Raw genomic sequence first — 20521 nt, 5'->3', positions numbered from 1 at the left:
CTCCCTCACCCTGTCCCTTTCACAGGATGGGAACCGATTCAAGATGTTATCTGGGTCTTACTTGAGCAGACTACTCCAACATCCCTGCTGTGGCTACAGGTTCCGTCTGGGCGGGATGCTACGGGGCAGAGTGAAAGATGGGACTCGTGTCCCTCACACTGGAATTCTTCAGCCCAGATCTGTCCAGTTCCCTCCCCAAAGTGAGCTCCGCCCAGGATAGAGACAACTGTGCCACACTGCAATTCCCTGCATAGCACACTGGCGGCTTCCAGAGAGAAATCAGAATCACAGACGGAGCCCCACGAGTCGCCATGCTTCACTTCGACACGTCCAGAACAGGGGATGTCCCCTCCAACCAGTCGGGGTTCCCTGTGGGCTGAAAAATAAATATCATTTCAGTGGGAGACAACATGACTCCCAGATTTCCATTCACGATGAGGGTGAGGAAGGCGGTGAGAAGTGGGAAATGGAGACCAGAGTGTGTTCAGTGATTTCTTACACTCGTTTGTCTTGGCTTTTCCGCCTGGAGTTGGGTATGGATAATTCTAGAATTATCCATATGCTACCTCCCTATGCCTAGCTGAACTCGTCCATCTGGGAGGATTCTGAGAATTTACCTTGTGCAGTCGACCATCCTCAGAGCCAATGATGACTCTGTTCTTCAAACGTGTTGCTTAATTAATTCATAATAACATTAGAGAGCACAAACAATATATATATACTATCTCTATCTCAGTCTTGCACTCGTTCCTCCAGGTGCTGCAGTCTGGGGTTTGCTCAACCTTTTTGAATTGTTGTATGTAAAGTTTTTTCAATATACTGCTAATTTTCAAAATGAACATCAGACTTCTTCCTTTTGACGCCTGTTACACTTGGTATACGTGACCCTTCTTTCTCCCATTTTCTCTTCCCTTTCTGACGGTGCTTTAGGAAAATCTGTCATGTATTCCTTGAGTCAAGGGTCTGTCCCTAACCTTCTCATCTGCTCAATGGACATGTCTCAACTGCCAATCAATATGTTTTCATCTATACTTTTTTCTTTAATTTTAGATTCACAAACACACCTGCTTGGACATGTGGAATTTACAGTATTCAAAGTTGAAGGAATTCTTGTATGACAAGTCCACTATAGTATTTACTTAATTAGTGCTATCTAGACCAAATTAGAATCACCTAAATTGAACCCCTTTATTTCGCCACAAATAGCGGTAATAATGATAGTAGTGAACATTGAGTATCTATTATATTATAATATAATAATGACAGTAGTGAACATTGAGCATCTATTATATTATATATATGGCATTCCAATGAGCATTTAACAAACATTATTTCGTTTAATCCTTAAAACTGCCTTAGGAGATAATTATTAATATAATTCTGATTTTATAGACAAGGAATCTAAAACATAGAGAGGTGGGGTGTAGTGATTTGCTAAGGTCGCACAGCAAATTACTTCAGAATTAGTAAGGGGACAGAATTTGAAGTCAGACTGTATTCCAGAGCCTACAGTGTTGACCCTCGCAATACATTACACACATAGAAAACCACCCTATCTCTCGGTCCTCCAGTGTATTTCTTCTTCCCCATATTTATTGCTATTTATTGTCATAAGGTGATTTGTCATCATCTGTCAGGCAGACCTCTACAACAGCTTCCTAAATTGTTGCCTTTCTCCAAGAAATTTATGCCATGATTATAAATATATATCAATAAATTTCAAATATCTTCATGTGATGTTTTATCTTTCGATGACTTAGTTTCCTTACAATTTATGCAATAATCTCTTACATGATTTCATATAATTATGTATACATTAATTAATCCAAAAGTATCATTGTAATGGCTTATAATGTAAGTCGTCTGACTCTCCTTTAGACATTTGAGGACGGGTGGGTTAAAAAGACTGCCGACCGGGCGTGGTGGCTCAAGCCTGTAATCCCAGCACTTTGGGAGGCCGAGACGGGTGGATCACGAGGTCAGGAGACCATCCTGGTCAACATGGTGAAACCCCGTCTCTACTAAAAATACAAAAAATTAGCTGGACATGGTGGCGCGTGCCTGTAATCCCAGCTACTCAGGAGGCTGAGGCAGGAGAATTGCCTGAACCCAGGAGGCGGAGGTTGCAGTGAGCCGAGATTGCGCCATTGCCTGGGTAACAAGAGCGAAACTCCATCTCAAAAAAAAAAAAAAAAAAAAAGAGACTGCCACAAAGTTCAGTCTGTCAGTGAAGATAGATAATACTAAAAACAATCATTATAATCGTATTAGCTGACGTGTTTTTATAGCTCACTGTGTAATTCCTGTGAGGTGGGTCCTATCACTATGCCCATTTTTCTTCTGAGCAAACTGCAGCATGAAGAGCTTTCATAGACTCCCTAATTTCATCCGGCAACTAAAAGGTAAAATAAGGAGAGATGATAAACACTAATTCCTTCGCATACTCGCTGACCTTATCTGAGGGACTGTCCTGCCACCTAGCCCCAGCCAGAGTTCAGTCTTGGTGGAGCTGAGGGCAGCAGGATTCGGGAGGGAAGGGAGCCAAAGGATGGACAGCTTGTCTTTTTTTTTTTTTTTTTTTTTTTCTTTGAATAAATGTCACTCTTTGAGGCAAAAGAAGGAACCATGAAGACCGGGCATGGTGGCTCACGCCTGCAATCCAAGCACTTTGGAGGCCAAGGCAGGAGGATCACCTGAGCTTGGGAGTTCAAGACCAGCCTGACCAACATGGTGGGAAAAAAAAAAAAAAAAAAAAAAAGAAGGAACCATGAAAAAAAAAAACCCAGCACCTATTACTTTATCAACCAAATCTGATGCTCCAGCCTAAATATGCTTGGGCATGCCGTAATTTTCATGCATCTGTGCCTATGTAGAAACTTTTCTCTCTACTTAAAATGTATTTCCCTACCTTATGTACCTAGGAAAAGGCTACTTCTTTTCTGTTCAACTTCTTACAAACAGCCTTCTCCTCCATGACCACAATCCTTAAAGACTGTTTCACACACTGTGTATTTGGCAAACTCCTTATCTTTTTCCAAAACCCAATTTAGATTTATGGTACTCTCTCCTACATAGCCTAAATCAGAGTGGATGACTCCTTTATTTGCTAGTTTTTATATCTAATACATATTTCTATTTTTGGATTCATCACTATTAAAATATGTCTATCTGCAGTAAACTGTGTTTGCGGAGGAGATGTCACCGAAGAATTATAAGTAACTTACTGCAGCTGACATTTAAAATACAAAGAAAAGACACACCAGAAATAATAAATGGAATTTATATTATGAAGGTGCTCTTTGTCAAGTTAAGAAACACAACCATCAAGATAAGTGAGTTTCTTTGAAAATACTCAGAGGCAGTATAAATTACCTAAGAGGTAAAAACTATTTCTTTTAACTCATTTTTTAAAGAAATGAAGAAAATGCAGTTGAAAACTAGACCTTCTAAAGATCTTAAGTTGTTTACAGATATCTATCGAATATCAACAATTTTTGTAATCTCTTGATGTTACTATCACCTCGATATAGACACACCACCAGCTCTTGCCATTCTGCATACTCTGATGTCCTTTCTTCTCTCATAAACCTATCACCTTATAATAAAAAGTCTTAGAAAATGTTTTGCATGTGACATATTCTGTACTACAGCAATACATAATACCTTAATATGTCAAAGTTTCACCAGTTATCCATTAAATCTGCAAAAACAAATCCCTATCCAAATTCAAGATGAAAAAACATGTCACTTTCTGAACATAGCTCAGAGTTTAAAGTCGGTAACACCTCTACGACATAATTAATGACCCTTGAGTTGGATGGTTCTTCATTTCTTCTTTTTGAATCTTTATTCAAGCATGAAATTTCTCTTAAGATATCATTAAGTAGTATTCATATGATCCCAATCCCTTTTGGATGCCCTAAATCTTTAAGTAAAGGCATAGGTCGACACAAACTCTGATTTCTTGTAAAATCTCACTCTTTCGTTTGGATCCACCTTGAACAAAATAAAGTAAAAGAAAACCAGTAAAAAACAAACAAACAAACAAAAAAAAACCACTTTCTTTTCCATTGTCAAAACGCAATTAAGCATTTAAAAACAAGTCCTGGGCCAGGCGTGGTGGCTCAAGCCTGTAATCCCAGCACTTTGGGGGGCCGAGGCAGGTGGATCACGAGGTCAAGAGATCGAGACCATCCTGGTCAACATGGTGAAACCCCGTCTCTACTAAAAATACAAAAAATTAGCTGGGCATGGTGGCACGTGCCTGTAGTCCCAGCTACTCAGGAGGCTGAGGCAGGAGAATTGCCTGAACCCAGGAGGCGGAGGTTGTGGTGAGCCGAGATCGCGCCATGGCACTCCAGCCTGGGTAACAAGAGCAAAACTCCCTCTCAAAAAATAAAAAATAAATAAATAAATAAAATAAAAACAAGTCCCTTCTATAAATATTCTCTTGTTTTCTTTGTCCTAATATATTTGAGTCAGGGCAGAGAAGGAAGTCTCCCACTCAGAAAGTGACTTGGAGACTCCACCCTTAGCCTTTATTTTGTGAATCTGCTAGTAACATATTAATCTATCCTACAGGTTGCTTTCCTTATATTATTACTCTTTAGACATGGTTAGAATATTGGAAATTTATCTCTTCAATGGATTTTTTTCCTGCTAATCTATGACTGTGCTTTTATATAAAAACCATTAAGTAAATGTCTGCACCTGGATTTAGCGACATTGATCAACAACTTCAGTTTTCCTCTGGCATAAGCAAACAAATCTGTTTTTCTTTCTTTCTCTAGAAAAATGAATAGCCAATAAGACATAATTAACTAGAATTATTTCCTTTTGTTTACTGATAAAATATACAATATGATTTAAAGAAGCATTAATGTATTTTCAACATTTAATGCTTTTCAGACTCTAAGGAAATATAGATCATCATAATGTCAGAATTATTTCTCAATCCTAAGTTAAAATACAGCACAGCTCAAATGAACTGTTGCTTAAGGTCAGATGTCCTCTACAGTACATATACAGATAACACAAAATGTTTGAGATTCAAAGTAATTTTGTGACCAAAATTTCCTAGGCCTTTCTCTGTCAACAATGTATCTTAAATTGTTTCCAGTTGTGGTGCTTAGTTGAATTCTTCTGGTTCTTTTCAGCTATATAGCCCTGTGCCATATAAAAGTTAAAGAATTTAAACAGATTATCAAATTCGTAGCTTGAATTTGGCAGGCACAGAGACAGCATGTCCGTCATTGAAAGAGACTGCATGCCATCACGGAAAGCGTCAAGTAAATAAAGAAACAAAATTACAAACTCTATTACTAACAAAATACGTAAAACGCTAAAAACCAATGCCCCCAACATAGGTCAAAGAACTTCCAAAACCTACAGAAATATAACACAAGGGTTTGCAAAAGGAAGCAAAAAGGGCACATGGCAAATAGCAAATAAAAATACAGCTCTGTGAAGCAAGGAACCCATCTTAAGTGGCAAATTTATGTTATTTATGATTTCCCTTATATGCAGCTAAATAGAATCAAATAATTCAGAACATGTTGCCATAACTAAGGGATTCTAGTAATGCAACCTAAAATATGGGTGTGGTTGAATGGAGTTGATGGGCAGAATGGACTAATGACTGAGATATGAGAGGCTGAAAAGCTAATGAGTCTTATTACACATGGTAAAAGTTTTGGGCAAACCTCACTTTGAAAAGAAAACCATGTGCTCGCTGAAGCTTCAAAAATGCAGTTTGATGGGCCGGGCGCGGTGTCTCACGCCTGTAATCCCAGCACTTTGGGAGGCCGAGGCGGGTGGATCACGAGGTCAAGAGATCGAGACCATCCCGGTCCACATGGTGAAACCCCGTCTCTACTAACAATACAAAAAATTAGCCGAGCATGGTGGCACGTGCCTGTAATCCCAGCTACTCAGGAGGCTGAGGCAGGAGAATTGCCTGAACCCAGGAGGCGGAGGTTGCGGTGAGCCGAGATCGCGCCATTGCACTCCAGCCTGGGTAACAAGAGCGAAACTCCGTCTCAAAAAACAAAAACAAAAAACAAAAAACAAAAAAACAAAAATGCAGTTTGGCCAGGGCAGTGGCTCATGCCTATAATCCCAGCACTTTGAGACGCCAAGGCAGGCAGATTACCTGAGGTCAGGCGTTCGAGACCACCCTGGCCAACATGGTAAAACCCCATCTCTGCTAAAAATGCAAAAATTAGCCAGGTGTGGAGGCGGGTGCCTGTAATCACAGCTACTCTGGAGGACGAGGCAGGAGAATTGCTTGAATGTGGGAGGCAGGAGTTGCAGTGATCTGAGATCGTGCCACTGCACTCCTGCCTGGGTGACTGAGCAAGACTCTGTCTTAAGCCGAGGAGAGTGGATCACGAGGTCGAGAGATCGAGACCATCCTGGTCAACACGGTGAAACCCCGTCTCTACTAAAAATCTAAAAAATTAGCTGGGCATGGTGGTGCATGCCTGTAATCCCAGCTACTCAGAAGGCTGAGGCAGGAGAATTGCCTGAACCCAGGAGGCGGAGGTTGCGCGGTGAGCCAAGATCGCGCCATTGCACTCCAGCCTGGGTAACAAGAGCGAAACTCTGTCTCAAAAAAAAAAAAAAGAAAAGAAAAAAACAAAATGCAGAATTTATTGGGCAAAGTAGAAGAAAAGAACTACAAATAAAAATCAGAGTCTTCACATGACGTGGATCCTCCTTGCCAATTTTAGCATTTACAAGAGAGATGAGGAATTCAGACTATAAGTAGTCAGAATGCAAGCAGAAATAGGAGGAAAAATATCCATTTTATAAGGAGGTATGGTCTGCCTGCAGGTGTTGTATATAGTTAATCAAGAGTCCTATAATTTGGAATTGAAGAATTGAAGAAAAAACTCTAAGTATCCTGTCCCCCAAACTGAGGTGGTGGTAAAACCGTAGCCTTATCAGAAGATGAAATTGATGCTCCGGATAGAAAGACAATGAGTCTAACAGGAAAGACAGAATTTAGGTCTTGTCCTTCCTCCCAAATCCACAGTTTCAAATGGCCTTAAGGCAGTGGTCAATAATTAAAGAGAAGGGCTAGTCACAGCATAGATCAAAGTGTATTCATATGCTCTTGGACTATAGTTACTTTCACATGGCATTGGATTATAAAGCAAGTAGACCAGAAGCTTAGAAACTTTGGAAAGAACTTTTCTGTTGAATTTGAGGGTAGCTGACATCAGCCCTTGATTAGTCAATCTTTAAAGTAATCCCAAGGTCCCTAAAACAATATTAGCAGAAAGTGGGTTGTGAAAGTTGCGTTGTCGTTAGATAGAAATACTCTCCAAACCAAACTAGGATGTGATGATGAAGAATAATGCACCAGGAAGAACTGCCCTGAGAGCAACACGGGGCGGTGAAGGACAATGTGCAGAAGACACCTTCTCAGATGACACATTGTCTACTAGATGGCTTTCCAAGGAACTCACTGAGCTGCAGGGTGGCTCGTTCTTCCTGTCCAGTAGGATTTAGTAATTATTGCAGCAAATCTATTCTGGGTGTTTCTTGATGACAACAGAGCCGCCAAAACAGCCTTAAACTGCTTACCTATTTGACTAATTTTAAATGAGAAAAAGTAAACACTGCCTTTCTTCAGCCACTATTATTTGTTTCTCTTTAGATACAGCAGAACTTAATGCTAATCAATGTGAAATACAATTAATAATATACAAACCTTTGTAAATTAGAAGGAAAACCTATAACCTAAAATATTTGTATTAGTAAATCGGAAGAAATAAAACTTAAGATTCAACTCAAGAAGTTAGGAGCCAAAAAGAAATCCAACTTTAAGAAATCTGAAGAGAATTATTAGAAAGAAAAGTAAATTTTAATGAATTAGAAAGCAAATAAAGGTAACATTAAGTTTTTAAAATTCAAATGACTATTTTTTTAAAAAAATTAGCCAAAAGAATGGCAAATTTTGTCAGGTAAAAGAAATTAAAAGAGTAAATGAATACACGTGGCAAGAAGTGATAAGAAGAGAAATGTTATAGACACAGAAGTAATTTCAGGAAGCTCTTCAAATACTACTGTGAATTATGATCAAGAAATTTTACTAAATGAATATTTAAGGTACAAACAATTTCTAAAACATGACACCATTTGCATAATAAAAGTGAATGATAGCTATATATAGATTTGCTTGTATCTTCTTGTATTTACATGAAATATCTCAAATAATATACAAATATTCCAAACACACAAATTGTCTGTGAGGAAAAGAATTGGGTTGTAGTGGCGGAAGAGTATATACTTTTTTATTTTAAAGTTTAAACCATATGATTATATTACCTAGTCAAGGATATTTTTCAAAAAGCAATATGGCAGTTTAAATTTATGTCTTAAATGATTGCCTTTTTTCAATCGGAGAATAATTTCCACTTAGCTAAAGGTAAACGCAGTTTGTAACGTCAGGGAAATGCCCCTTGCTGCATGCATAGGTTGAGAGATATCTGGAGCCACACTGTTGGTTAGAGGAAGTACAGTATATGCCAATTTTCATGCTACGAGGTCGCTACATGTTTAATGGTTTCCTCGTATACCAGGTCTTCTAAAACCTTTTTGTTGCATGAATAAAAGTTACATTTACTTTAGAGTGATTTTAAAAAGCATCGCTTTTTAACAAAGTTAGCATTTGTATAAATATGATTAGCATAAAATACTAAAGATTATCCACAAACCTAACCAGTTCGCAAATCATTTTTGAGCTTTTTGAAGAGGTTGCCGTGAAATAGCCACAGGTTTTCAAAAAGAAGAAAATTCTTTCACAGTAAAATAGAGGGAGCTAAAGGTTATGTCAGTTTATCCAACAGCTATTTTTTAAATCTTTTGGTGACATCCTGTGAAAAAAGTATGGAATTCTATTTTTTAAATTTTAATCCTCCTTAATCTCTTATACCTCTATTGATTTAAAAATTACTCAAAACCCAAAGTGAGCAAAACCCAAGCACTTCTATCCAAAGTACAACATGGATTGTAAACTTAATCTGACTCTCACAGTGGAATCTGTGTAGCTATTTTCTGGTTTCTTAAAAGTGATCTAGTCATAAGGATCAATGTTTCTTTTGAATTTCAAAGGTATTACTGGAAATTTACACCCCTCTTTTTTTTTTTTTTTTTTTTTGGAGACGGAGTTTTGCTCTTGTTACCCAGGCTGGAGTGCAATGGCACGATCTCGGCTCACCGCAACCTCCGCCTCCTGGGTTCAAGCAATTCTCCTGCCTCAGCCTCCTGAGTAGCTGGGATTACAGGCACGCGCCACCATGCCCAGCTAATTTACACCCCTCTTCTTAACAAGTTGATTGCAAGTCATACCTGAGCAGGTAATTTTGGCTTCTTCATAGTGATCACAGTTAAGTCCACCCCACTGCCAGTTCTTGCGGTCCCAAATCGAAGTTTCGTTTCCATTATAGCTGCTTAGGAACAGCCATGTGCTTGTCGCCTGGATTTTGGAGTACACTTGATAGGATGTTTTCAGGGCAGATCCACATCCCAGCTGCCTGCAAATCACATTAGCCTCCTTCAGTCCCCAGCCTCTGTCACACACCTTCCCTAATAGTCTCTGAATCTCCACCTCAACTGTCCCAGCACAGCGGCTGCCTCCACCTCTAAGTCTTAGTTCCAGATCTGATCCATCTGCAAAAGAAACATGAACTTAAATCATTGATACGTATGGAGGTTAGCTTTCAATTTTTGTTTGTCTTTCGTTTTCTCTGATACCGATACATTGGAAATTATGGCTTACCGATTTTCTGACTTTTTAAGAAACAATAATATAGGCCATAAATTTTTGTTAGAAATGGGACTATAGTTTCAAGAGTTTATAAAAATCATCAGTGGCAGAAAAAATATGAGCAATTTAGCTTTAAAAGAGATTCCTCAAAAAGTGGGCAAAGGATATGAACAGACACTTCTAAGAAGACATTTATTTATGTGGCCAAGAAACACATGAAAAAAAGCTCATCATCACTTGTCATTAGAGAAATACAAATCAAAACCACAATGAGATACCATCTCATGCCAGTTAGAATGGTGATCATTAAAAAGTCTGGAAACGACAGATGTTGGCAAGGATGTGGAGAAATAGGAAAACTTTTACACTGTTGGTGGGAGTGCAATTTAGTTCAACTATTGTGGAGTGGAAGACAGTGTGGTGATTCCTCAAGGATCTAGAACCAGAAATACCATTTGACCCAGCAATGCCATTACTGGATACATACTCAAAGGATTATAAATCATTCTACTATAAAGACACATGCACAGGTATGTTTACTGAAGCAATATTTACAATCGCAAAGACTTGGAACCAACCCAAATGCCCATCAATAATAAACTGGATAAAGAAAATGTGGCACATATACACCATGGAATACTATGCAGCCACAAAAAAAGGATGAATTCACGTCTTTTGCAGGCACATGGATGAAGCTGGAAATCATCATCCTCGAAAACTAACACAAGAACAGAAAACCAAATACCACATGTTCTCACTCATAAGTGGGAGTTGAACCGTGAGAACACATGGACACAGGGAGGGGAACATCACATACCAGGGTCTGTTGGCGGGGTGGGGGGAAAGGGGAGGGAGAGCATTAGGACAAATACCCAATGCATGTGAGGCTTAAAACCTAGATGACAGGTTGATAGGAGCAGGAGACCTCCGTGGCACATGTATACCTATGTAACAAACCTGCACATTCAGCAAATGTGCTCCAGAACCTAAAGTAAAAAAAATAAGTAAATAAAAAAAATTTTTAGGCCGCGCATGGTGGCTCAAGCCTGTAATCCCAGCACTTTGGGAGGCCGAGGCGGGTGGATCACAAGGTCAAGAGATCGAGACCATCCTGGTCAACATGGTGAAACCCCGTCTCTACTAAAAAATACAAAAAATTGGCTGGGCATGGTGGCGCATGCCTGTAATCCCAGCTACTCAGGAGGCTGAGGCAGGAGAATCGCCTGAACCCAGGAGGCGGAGGTTGCGGTGAGCCGAGATCGCGCCATTGCACTCCAGCCTGGGTAACAAGAGCGAAACTCCGTCTCAAAAAAAAAAAAATTCAAAAAGAGAGTCCTATGAATTTTTGTCTCTCTGAGCTCCAGGTAGATTCTGAGTTTGAAACATGCTCCATAACAGCAGTCTGAATAATTATTACAGAGAATAACATTACACAACCCTCCAAACTCGTTGCATAAAGAACATGTCAAAGATTACAAGTATTAAAAAAAAAAAATTCCAGCAAGGAATTTCCTAGTCATTTCTACTTCTTACATCTATTCTTACTCCTAAGGTGTGTAGGGCTGTCTCTTTCTGCTTTTCTTTTTGTTCAGTTTTTTTGTTTTGGTTTGGTTTTAACTTACCAGAACATGTCACACCAGCATCTTCAATGTGATTGCAATAATGCTTTCCCCATTCGTGGTGTTTACATTCCCAGATAGCAGATTCATGTCCCTGGCAAGAAACACTGTCAAGCCAGATGTGTCCCGATCCCTCACTGGCATTAACTCGGCCAACAGCGGTGATGGCAGTTGGACATCCCAGTTGCTTGCATGCCACAGCAGCATCATTAGTATCCCAGCCATCATCACATATTGTCCCCCATTCTCCTTGGAATCTCACTTCTAATCTTCCAGAACATTTATTGACTCCACCTATCAGTCTCAAGCTCAGATCTGCTCCATCTGTAAAAAAGACACACAACAGGTCTGGGATAAGGAAGCAAGAACAAGAGACTGTAAATAACTGTACCTGAGATGAATTAAAGAAAAAGGGAGAGATATAAGTAGAGACAGAGAAAACTGTGACGTTCACCACTGGAAATCATTCAAGATGGGAGAAGGAGTGGATCAGGCAGGAAGATGGGACTTTCCAGTGTAGACAGCACATACTACAGGAAGTGTTCCTAACGGGAGATCCAAGCGCTGAGTCTCATCTGGAGACCTGCTTATTTGACCACCATAGAGTTCTTCTTAGAACTGTTTACTTTTCCTGGTTAAAATATATTTGCATGTGTTCAGGTGGCACCCACATCCTTCGGTTTGCCTCCATACTTAGCACTCCCTTTTGCCTCTGACTGTGCTCTCCATTGATACTACCTAGTCTGTGTTGTATACCTGAACCTTTTCTGACCACTTCCTTAGATTAAAAGCAGAGCAACTTTGGGAGGCCGAGGCGGGTGGATCACGAGGTTAAGAGATTAAGACCATCCTAGTCAACATGGTGAAACCCTGTCTCTACTAAAAAATACAAAACATTAGCTGGGCATGGTGGCGCGTGCCTGTAATCCCAGCTACCCAGGAGGCTGAGGCAGGAGAATTGCCTGAACCCAGGAGGCGGAGGTTGCGGTGAGCCAAGATCGCGCCATTGCACTCCAGCCTGGGTAACAAGAGCGAAACTCCGTCTCAAAAAAAAAAAAAAAAGCAGAGCAAAGAGAAAGAAGACTTCATTACTAAAATTATTGCCTTCCTCAAATAAATATTCTTCAAAGGACGGACATGAATTCTGAAGAATATTCTGTAATCAAATTCCTCTGGCAGTCCAGTTTTCACTCCCACAGTATTATTGATTGTGATTCCTCAGCATGTGCTGACTGGGAGCCTAGAGAAATTTTGATGGGTAAAAAAGAATGGAAGGTACAGCCTGTGTTTTTTCTACTCCAATTCTTCACATTCTGCAGCTAATAAAATCTGTCTTTCCTTAGGAGTTCCATTCATTATGGTTCAGGCTATAGCTGATTACATTGTTCAGTAAGAAAAAGACTGTTCAAGACATGGAGATAGAGCTAGAACCCAGATGACGTTGTTCAAAACCTGAATCCAACCATGCATGAAGCTAACTATACCCTCTGGATTTCCCAGTTTGGGAAGCCAGTATTCTCTTCTTTTTAAATGAATTTGAATCGATGTTCCTTTATTTGCAGAGAGAGAGAGAGAGAGAGAGAGAGAGGGAGAGAGAGAGGAGAGAGAGAGACCTGGTGAAGATAGGGATTTTTTGCTCTTACTTTCCTAAGTGTTCTCTGGGGTTCAGGACACAATCTCCTTTCATACTAAGAATTCAACTGAAAAACGAAGAGTGGTATCCCTGTACACAAAAACCCACCATCCCTGCCCCCAGTCTGAGTATACAATGTGAAAGTCTCTAGACAGATACAATGCATGTTAGTATAAGTAAAGTTTTAGCGGGAAACCAGTGTCTATTTTTTTTTTTCGAGACGGAGTTTCGCTCTTGTTACCCAGGCTGGAGTGCAATGGCGCGATCTTGGCTCACCGCAACCTCCGCCTCCTGGGTTCAGGCAATTCTCCTGCCTCAGCCTCCCGAGTAGCTGGGATTACAGGCACGTGCCACCATGCCCAGCTAATTTTTTTGTATTTTTAGTAGAGACGGGGTTTCACCATGTTGACCAAGGATGGTCTCGATCTCTTGACCTCGTGATCCACCCGCCTCGGCCTCCCAAAGTGCTGGGATTACAGGCGTGAGCCACCGCACCCGGCACCAATATCAATTTTTAAAAAGTGATTTGATTCTGTGAACTTGAAAAATGATTTGGGAAGCAGTGGGTTAATGCAGCGAAAAAGGAAGCTTTTGTGGGTTAGAGGACAGCTGGAGTGGTTTTCTCTTGAAACTCCCTCATAGAGCAAAATTTCCTAGCAAAGCCCTTCCGTCCTTCCTTTTTCCTCTTTCTTTTTGGTCTCTCCCTTTATTTATGGGCTTTTCTTAAACACGTTCTTCTTTTCTTATGATCTGGATCTCAGTTTCACCTTCTTCCCTAACCTATTTCTCCTAATTTCAGTCAAGGTATAAAGTCCGCAGGTATCAGAACTGAAACTGGAAGTGAAGAGTTCAGGCTCTGAAGATGCATTACCCGTTACTTTTGTCCCCTCCTGGAGAACAGAATGAGCCAAGATCAGTCCTTACTTGAACAAATCACTCCAGCATCCTCAGCATGATCACAGTTATGCTTTCCCCATCCTTGATGTTTGCAGTTCCAGAGAGTTGACTCATTTCCATTGCATACAAGATCATCAAACCAGATTGGTCCAGAGCCTTCTCCAAAATGAGCTGAACCAGAGAAACTGATAGCACTTCCACATTCAAGTTGTTTGCAAACCACAGATGCATGATCCATGTTGAAGTTATCATCACACACTGTTCCCCACTGTCCCTGGAATTTGATCTCTATTCTTCCGGAACACTTGTTGCCTCCATTCATCAGCCTCATCTCCAAATCGGATCCATCTGGAGCAGAGAAAAGACCAGAGTTCAGAAATGACATTCATTTAGAAGTTATTTTAGAAAATAAGTTTCCTCTGGAAACTTGGGATTTGATGTTGTCCTTAAAATGGTGCCTGATTATAGATGTTGCCCAGCTCCACGCAGTGGAGAACTTTCATATGATACAGTCTAGGAAGCAATTAGGATTTTTATCTATAACTACTCACAAAGGAAAATGTTTTACAAATTAAAAGTTTTTAAACTTTCTCTTTTGTTTTGTTTTGTTTCCTTCCATTACTAGGACAGATGTAAATACTCTTTAAATAGAAATAGATGAATTTGGCCGGGCGCGGTGGCTCACGCCTGTAATCCCAGCACTTTGGGAGGCTGAGGCGGGTGGATCACAAGGTCAAGAGATTGAGACCATCCTGGTCAACGTGGTGAAACCCCGTCTCTACTAAAAATACAAAAAAATTAGCTGGGCATGGTGGTGTGTGCCTGTAATCCCAGCTACTCGGGAGGCTGAGGAGGGAGAATTGCCTGAACCCAGGAGATGGAGGTTGCGGTGAGCCGAGATCGCGCCATTGCACTCCAGCCTGGGTAACAAGAGCGAAACTCCGTCTCAAAAAAAAAAAACAAGAAAGAAAAAGAAATAGATGAATTTGACTCAAGGTATATATTTTAAAAAAGAAAAAAAGAAAATTAGCCCATACAACAAGGAAGTAAAAATGACAAACCGGTCATCAGTTGATCATTTAATTTTAGCTTTTCCCTATTATAAATAGTTCAAAACATGATGATTGACTAAAGTTGAATTTGAAATCAGAAAAGAAAAAGCAAAGACAAAAATGCACAAACAAGCATAATAGTTTGCAAAAAATACCTTGTGGTATACCAAATTCTTAAAAATTAAGGGAAAAATTGATCAAAATATTCATTTTTTACCAATTTCCCGTTTGAACCAAAGCCTTTTTTTTCCTCCCCAAAGCATCTGGTACCAATTTTTTAATCAGCAAGTAGCTTTTTCATGAAGAAATTTCTCACTATACACAATCCCGTAGATTCTCTACAAGGTCTAAAATACCCAAGGAAAGAAAATTTTGGATAAAATTTTGAGATGCTCGAAAAAAAAAAAAAAAAACCTCTTTGTGGTTGAAGAAAATGTTTAGATGCTCTTCTTGAAAAAAGGAGTTTAATTTTAAGAGGTCTAAACACCAGACAAAGACCACTACGTAACAAGAATTTTTATTACGAGCAAATAATAGCAATGAATTAGAATAAGAATTCACAGTTAATATGCTGTTCTAATTGCATCACATATACTATCTTAGTCCTCACAACAATTTTAGGCATTATATGCTATTATCACTATCCCCACTTCAAGGATAAGTAAACTGAGGTTAAATAATTGGCACAGGGTCAAATACCTAGAAACTAATAGAGACAGGATATAGGACAAAAAGCAGTCTAGCTAGCACCAGAGTCTCTTGATTCTTAGGCTGTATCTCCTCAGTGCATGTAATAATAACATAATCTCCCAAGAGGTCGAGGCTCTGAGGATGGAGCATTAATTAGGGAGGAGACTCTCAGAAATGAAGACTCTGTAACCACATGAAATTAGTGGGTCTTTGAATGGCTGTTGGTTCTTTTCTATTATTATGCTCCAGTTAAAGCTTTAGGTGTGTAAATTCAAAAAGCAAATTGATTAACTCCCCTGGTAGTTATAAAACAACAAGAAACAAGAGCTGAAAGCACTACACTGATGTTTCAGCTAAACAGCCAGTTCTCTAGACCTTAGTAATTATGGTAAGAGCCCGGTAAAATTTATGATAATTTTAAACTTTGTTGTAAATATTACTTTTTTTATTCCCCATTCCACACCTCCCATAGTAATTAAAAATAAAAGGAAAGGAGGAGGAGAAGGAAGAGGAAGAGAAGGAGAACTGAGTCACCAAGAGGACTGAGCCACGAGGCTCTTCAGCACTTGTTACATACCAAACAGTGTACCGGTAGTTTTACATATGTTATATCGTTAAGTCCTCAGAAACTGAAATTTAGAGAGATTTGACAACTTGCACAAAATCATATGATACATGCTTTCGCTATGTGAGAATTTATTTCAGCATTTTTCTAGATACTCCTGTGGGTTTCTCTTATCACATCATGATGTCTGGATAGAGATAAGTCCTTTCTAGACCATCTTATGGAAGAGATAGTCTCTACAGGCTGCTGGGAGGTGAGAGGGTTACATAAAAATTAATGAAACAAACAAGGAGAAATGGAGAGCCCAAGAATCTGAATTGGGTCAGAAACATGCCCTTGGGATTTGTCAGCAGAAAGGTCTGACACATGACTTTCTCAGTTATTGTGGCGTCAATTGCAATAAAAACACATGAAAACGTTTTGTAAATTAAAACCACGATGTAAATAAAATGAAAAGCATTGTACACCGGATCAAGCAATTATACTTTCAAAGAATCCTTCCTACAACAAGAAATGATGCATTAATGCTAGAAATAGTCGTTTTTTGATTCACTAAATAGATTCTCAGTTAATGGACAAAAGGGTAATAATTTGTAGGTCAACACATCAAAACACGTCAGTTGGAAGGAAAACAAGGAAATAACTTAGATATCATGATATTTTTATGATTCAGGAGTAGGAGGTTACAGTAAGCTTACTGAATATAAAATTTAAGCCAACACTTCTTGGCCTTTTGTCTAAGATTGTGGATAAAATTGAAGCCGGTCACTTCCTCATTAATCACAGCACTCAGAATTTTTTTTAATTAAAAAAAATGAGCTTGTGTTTTATGGTTTTCTAGCAATGGATTGAATAATTTTATACATGAACTAGATTGTTTACAGGAAAGTGGTTTTTTCTAGGTTTTAACCCATCTACATATTTCTTTCCCACCAAGGATTTTGTGTGGAGCCTTTGACTAATGCAAGTCTTACCTGAGCAGGTCACTCCAGCATCTTGTTGGTGAGTACAGTTACTATGCTTTCCCCATCCATCATGTTTGCAGTCCCAAAGAGCTGACTCATTCCCACGACAAGAAACATGATCCATCCAAATGCGTCCAGAACCTGCACTGGAATTAGCCCATCCAGCGGCTTTGATGGTAGTTGGACATCCCAGCTGCTTACAAATCACAGAGACTGCTTCCATACTCCAGCCATTATTGCACACCGTTCCCCACTCCTCTTGGACTTTCACTTCCACTCTCCCACTACACCTGTTTTCACCGTCAGTTAGCCTCAGCTCCTTGTCTGTTCCTCCTGCAACAATGGATTAAGACAGTAATTGGCCAAGGTTGCAAAGAGTAGGTAGAAAATTACGTGATTTATTTAATCCTTCAAAGTCAGATTTGAAAAACCCTCCTAGTCCTACCCATGGTAAAATAGAAAAATGACATTTCACAGGCATTCAAATATAAGTGTTAGCAGCACTGGCTTTAAATTAGGCAGTGCTATATAACCAGTAAAGGTAAGTAACACAATTGTGTTTAATATATTTATTTTATGGCTGGATCGTCTTAATAATGGCAATTTATATAATTTCCATGAGACATTTTTGAGTTAAATCAGCTGCTACAAAGTGTTACACGAATGAGCTTTACAAGTTTCTCCAGAATCCTAAGATTAATAGAAAGAAGGCTGATAGAGAATTTACGAAGAGGAAAAGACTAGTTGTAAGAAATTTAACCCTTATTTCATACACATATGCAAAATAGCATCAATCTTAAAAACACTAGTTGAAATCTGACTGAAATTTACCCACTTAAATAAAAATTAAGATGGAGATATTTTCCTGTTATTTTCTGCCATAAAATAAACCTCTTTGTACTCTGCTTCCACCCACAGATGATAGATGATCTCAGTTGCCTCCTTGGCATATTTTAGCTTTATTTAGGAATCTGGTGGTCCCACCAACCTGGCATCTCTCAAAACATTTTTAGATCAATTTTGGCATTTGAATTTACTAATGTGTTCCCCAAACTCACTTTTGTTCTAATAATTCTGAAGTTTCTCCTCCATTGTATTCTTTCCTATTTTTCAGCTCAACATTATTTCCAATCTTTGAGTAAAATTCATTTTTCTCCTGTGAGTTTATTTTCTTTGGGAAGGAACCATGCTAATATTTTGGTGTTGCATGGTTGTATTTTTATTGTGTGCTTGTATAATATCTAATCCTTTGAATGCACACCTAGTTTTTAGATGCCACTCGGCCTTCAGAAAAATTGTTTGCTTTTTAACCATTCCTTGTCAGAATGGGCTAAGGCTGTAAGTAAAATTTGACAAAGTACTCACCACGAGAACTGGTGAAAAAACAGGCACTGAGAAGTAAAACCACAGCGATAGTGAAGGGACTCAAGTTGACAAAATGTCTTCTGAAGTCTGTGAAAAAAGAAAGAAGGCAAAAGTAGCATCTTCCCAAAAAGAGACTTTGGAGAAGATAGATGGGTTTCAAAGGTTAATTAACAAAGAAGGTCAAACCAAGACAGAAAACCCTTCCTTCTAAATTGCAAGGCCAGGAGGAAACATTCATACCCAGGATCATATAGTTTCTGCAAATAGCTTTGAAAACGTTCATGTTTATAGGCAACCTAGATGTAAGGGATGAGAAGTTTGGTGGTGGAAATAAGAATCGCAAAGGCAACCTTAAAATCTGGAAAATGGAAACAGTCAGTATCAGTGAAACTTAGCAGTGGACAATTCTCCCAGCGGGCACAGGGAAGCTCTCCTGAGACTTGTGTATTCCCTAACCACCTCTGTATTCCTTGACAGATGCCCCCATCTTCAAGTCTACCGGAGCCACACTGACAGAGGATAAGTTCCGTGAGTAAGTGCATTATATCTACCATGTTTACCATAATTCCATCAGTACCTGGCTTGATGATTGCCAAATAGTAGCTAGCTGAACAATCCCTTGATGGAATAAAATGGTGACGTTCATATCTGAAAAACCCAAATATTAGATCTTATCATCTCTACCTATATCATTATCACCTGATACACTCTTTAATGCTGTTATTCCCCCCATATCTTCTTGTTACTTTAACGCAACACTAATTTGAAACTAAAAATGCTAAATGGTTTTAACATGTCCACATACGTCTTAAAGTAGATAACTCACTTATCAGAGTAGGTAACCTTCTTTATGTAATTAACTCTCTATCAATATTCATTTCTGCAAATTCCATCTTTTCTAACAACTGTTTTTTTCATACTCAATACATTTCAGTTAACTTTAGTTCATGACTTAATTTTACCTCAGCAGTTTTACGAAATGAATGCCAACTCTGATTCCTATATCACATCTTCAATTTTGAATTGCTGGCAGATCAAAGGTGCTGCCATATAAGCCTATGTGCTTTTTTCACTCCTTACTCTCCTGATGCCACTTTTAAATCACATCCATTAACTGTCGTAATGATTCTATACCCCATTAAAGAGGAAATGTGGAATAAATGAGAAGCTTTTACCAGCAGATCCAGAGTCTTCAAGTAGCATCATTCTGAGTTTGTTCATTCCAAAGTTTTACAACTTCAGTGATTCCCTAAATCTTCTTGTGTTATTCCATAGAAATGTTCTTCTAAAGGAAAGGACTAAGAATTCTAAAAATCACTTCACTCTCATGAAAATGAAAAGCCCACATATAGAGGTGGAGTCAACCCAAAAAGGGAAGTCATTGAAAGAGCTGAGGTTCCATTTCATACTCATGTTCCCTTCACTATGTGACATGAAACAACCAAAGGAAATTGGGAAACACTTCACACAGATTTCGAAAAATTTTATGCTGCTGTTGCTGAACTAAATATTTTACATTTTTGAACTTCATTTTGGGCAAATATATAAGACACACACAAAAGTAGTAATTGTTATGTAGAAAAATTGTTAAAAAACTAAAGCAAAACAGGCAAAGCATAATTAAATCATTAATGTTTTATTGTATCCACTTTTAATATTATTTCCATAATCAAATGTGTCTAATGAGTCATTTTCTGTAAGTCGTTGAGACACAGCATTTGTCATTTCTTTTCTAATGGGATCAAATACACCAAGAGAATTAGCCAAGACTATTACTGATTTTACAAATGGTGAAACAAAAATTAACAAAACATGGTTTCAGCTCTATTTAACTCAGATTCAAGTAAGAGAAACACATATGATGACAATAATAAACATAGAGTTAAGGCGCAGGGTTAAAAACAATGGACAAATTAGTCCTACCGACTGAGAGAAAAGCATGAACAGTCAGGAAATTCTT

General features: G+C 38.8%; 1 protein-coding gene across 2 annotated transcripts in view; it reads right to left on the bottom strand.

The window, feature by feature from the left end:
• CD163 (CD163 molecule) overlaps nucleotides 1-19906 on the bottom strand; it is a 36497-nt gene extending 16591 nt beyond the window's left edge. Inside the window, exons 1-7 of one of the 2 annotated variants that reach the window (XM_010332939.3) lie at nucleotides 19737-19906; nucleotides 18562-18648; nucleotides 17206-17529; nucleotides 13952-14272; nucleotides 11398-11718; nucleotides 9358-9678; nucleotides 62-376 (exon numbers count right to left, since the gene is read on the bottom strand). In XM_010332939.3, coding sequence (XP_010331241.2) covers nucleotides 62-376; nucleotides 9358-9678; nucleotides 11398-11718; nucleotides 13952-14272; nucleotides 17206-17529; nucleotides 18562-18648; nucleotides 19737-19782 — 1735 coding nt within the window. In that variant the 5' untranslated portion in view covers nucleotides 19783-19906. The remainder of the gene's footprint in view (nucleotides 1-61; nucleotides 377-9357; nucleotides 9679-11397; nucleotides 11719-13951; nucleotides 14273-17205; nucleotides 17530-18561; nucleotides 18649-19736) is intronic. The other variant, XM_010332938.3, reaches the window with a different exon arrangement.
• Between the last annotated feature and the right edge of the window lie 615 nt (nucleotides 19907-20521).

The sequence above is a fragment of the Saimiri boliviensis genome, chromosome 7 (genome assembly GCF_048565385.1).
Source record: "Saimiri boliviensis isolate mSaiBol1 chromosome 7, mSaiBol1.pri, whole genome shotgun sequence".
Lineage (NCBI taxonomy): Eukaryota > Metazoa > Chordata > Mammalia > Primates > Cebidae > Saimiri > Saimiri boliviensis.
The sequence above is the reverse complement of the archived record's forward strand: the minus strand, read 5'-3'. Positions and strand labels throughout refer to the sequence as shown.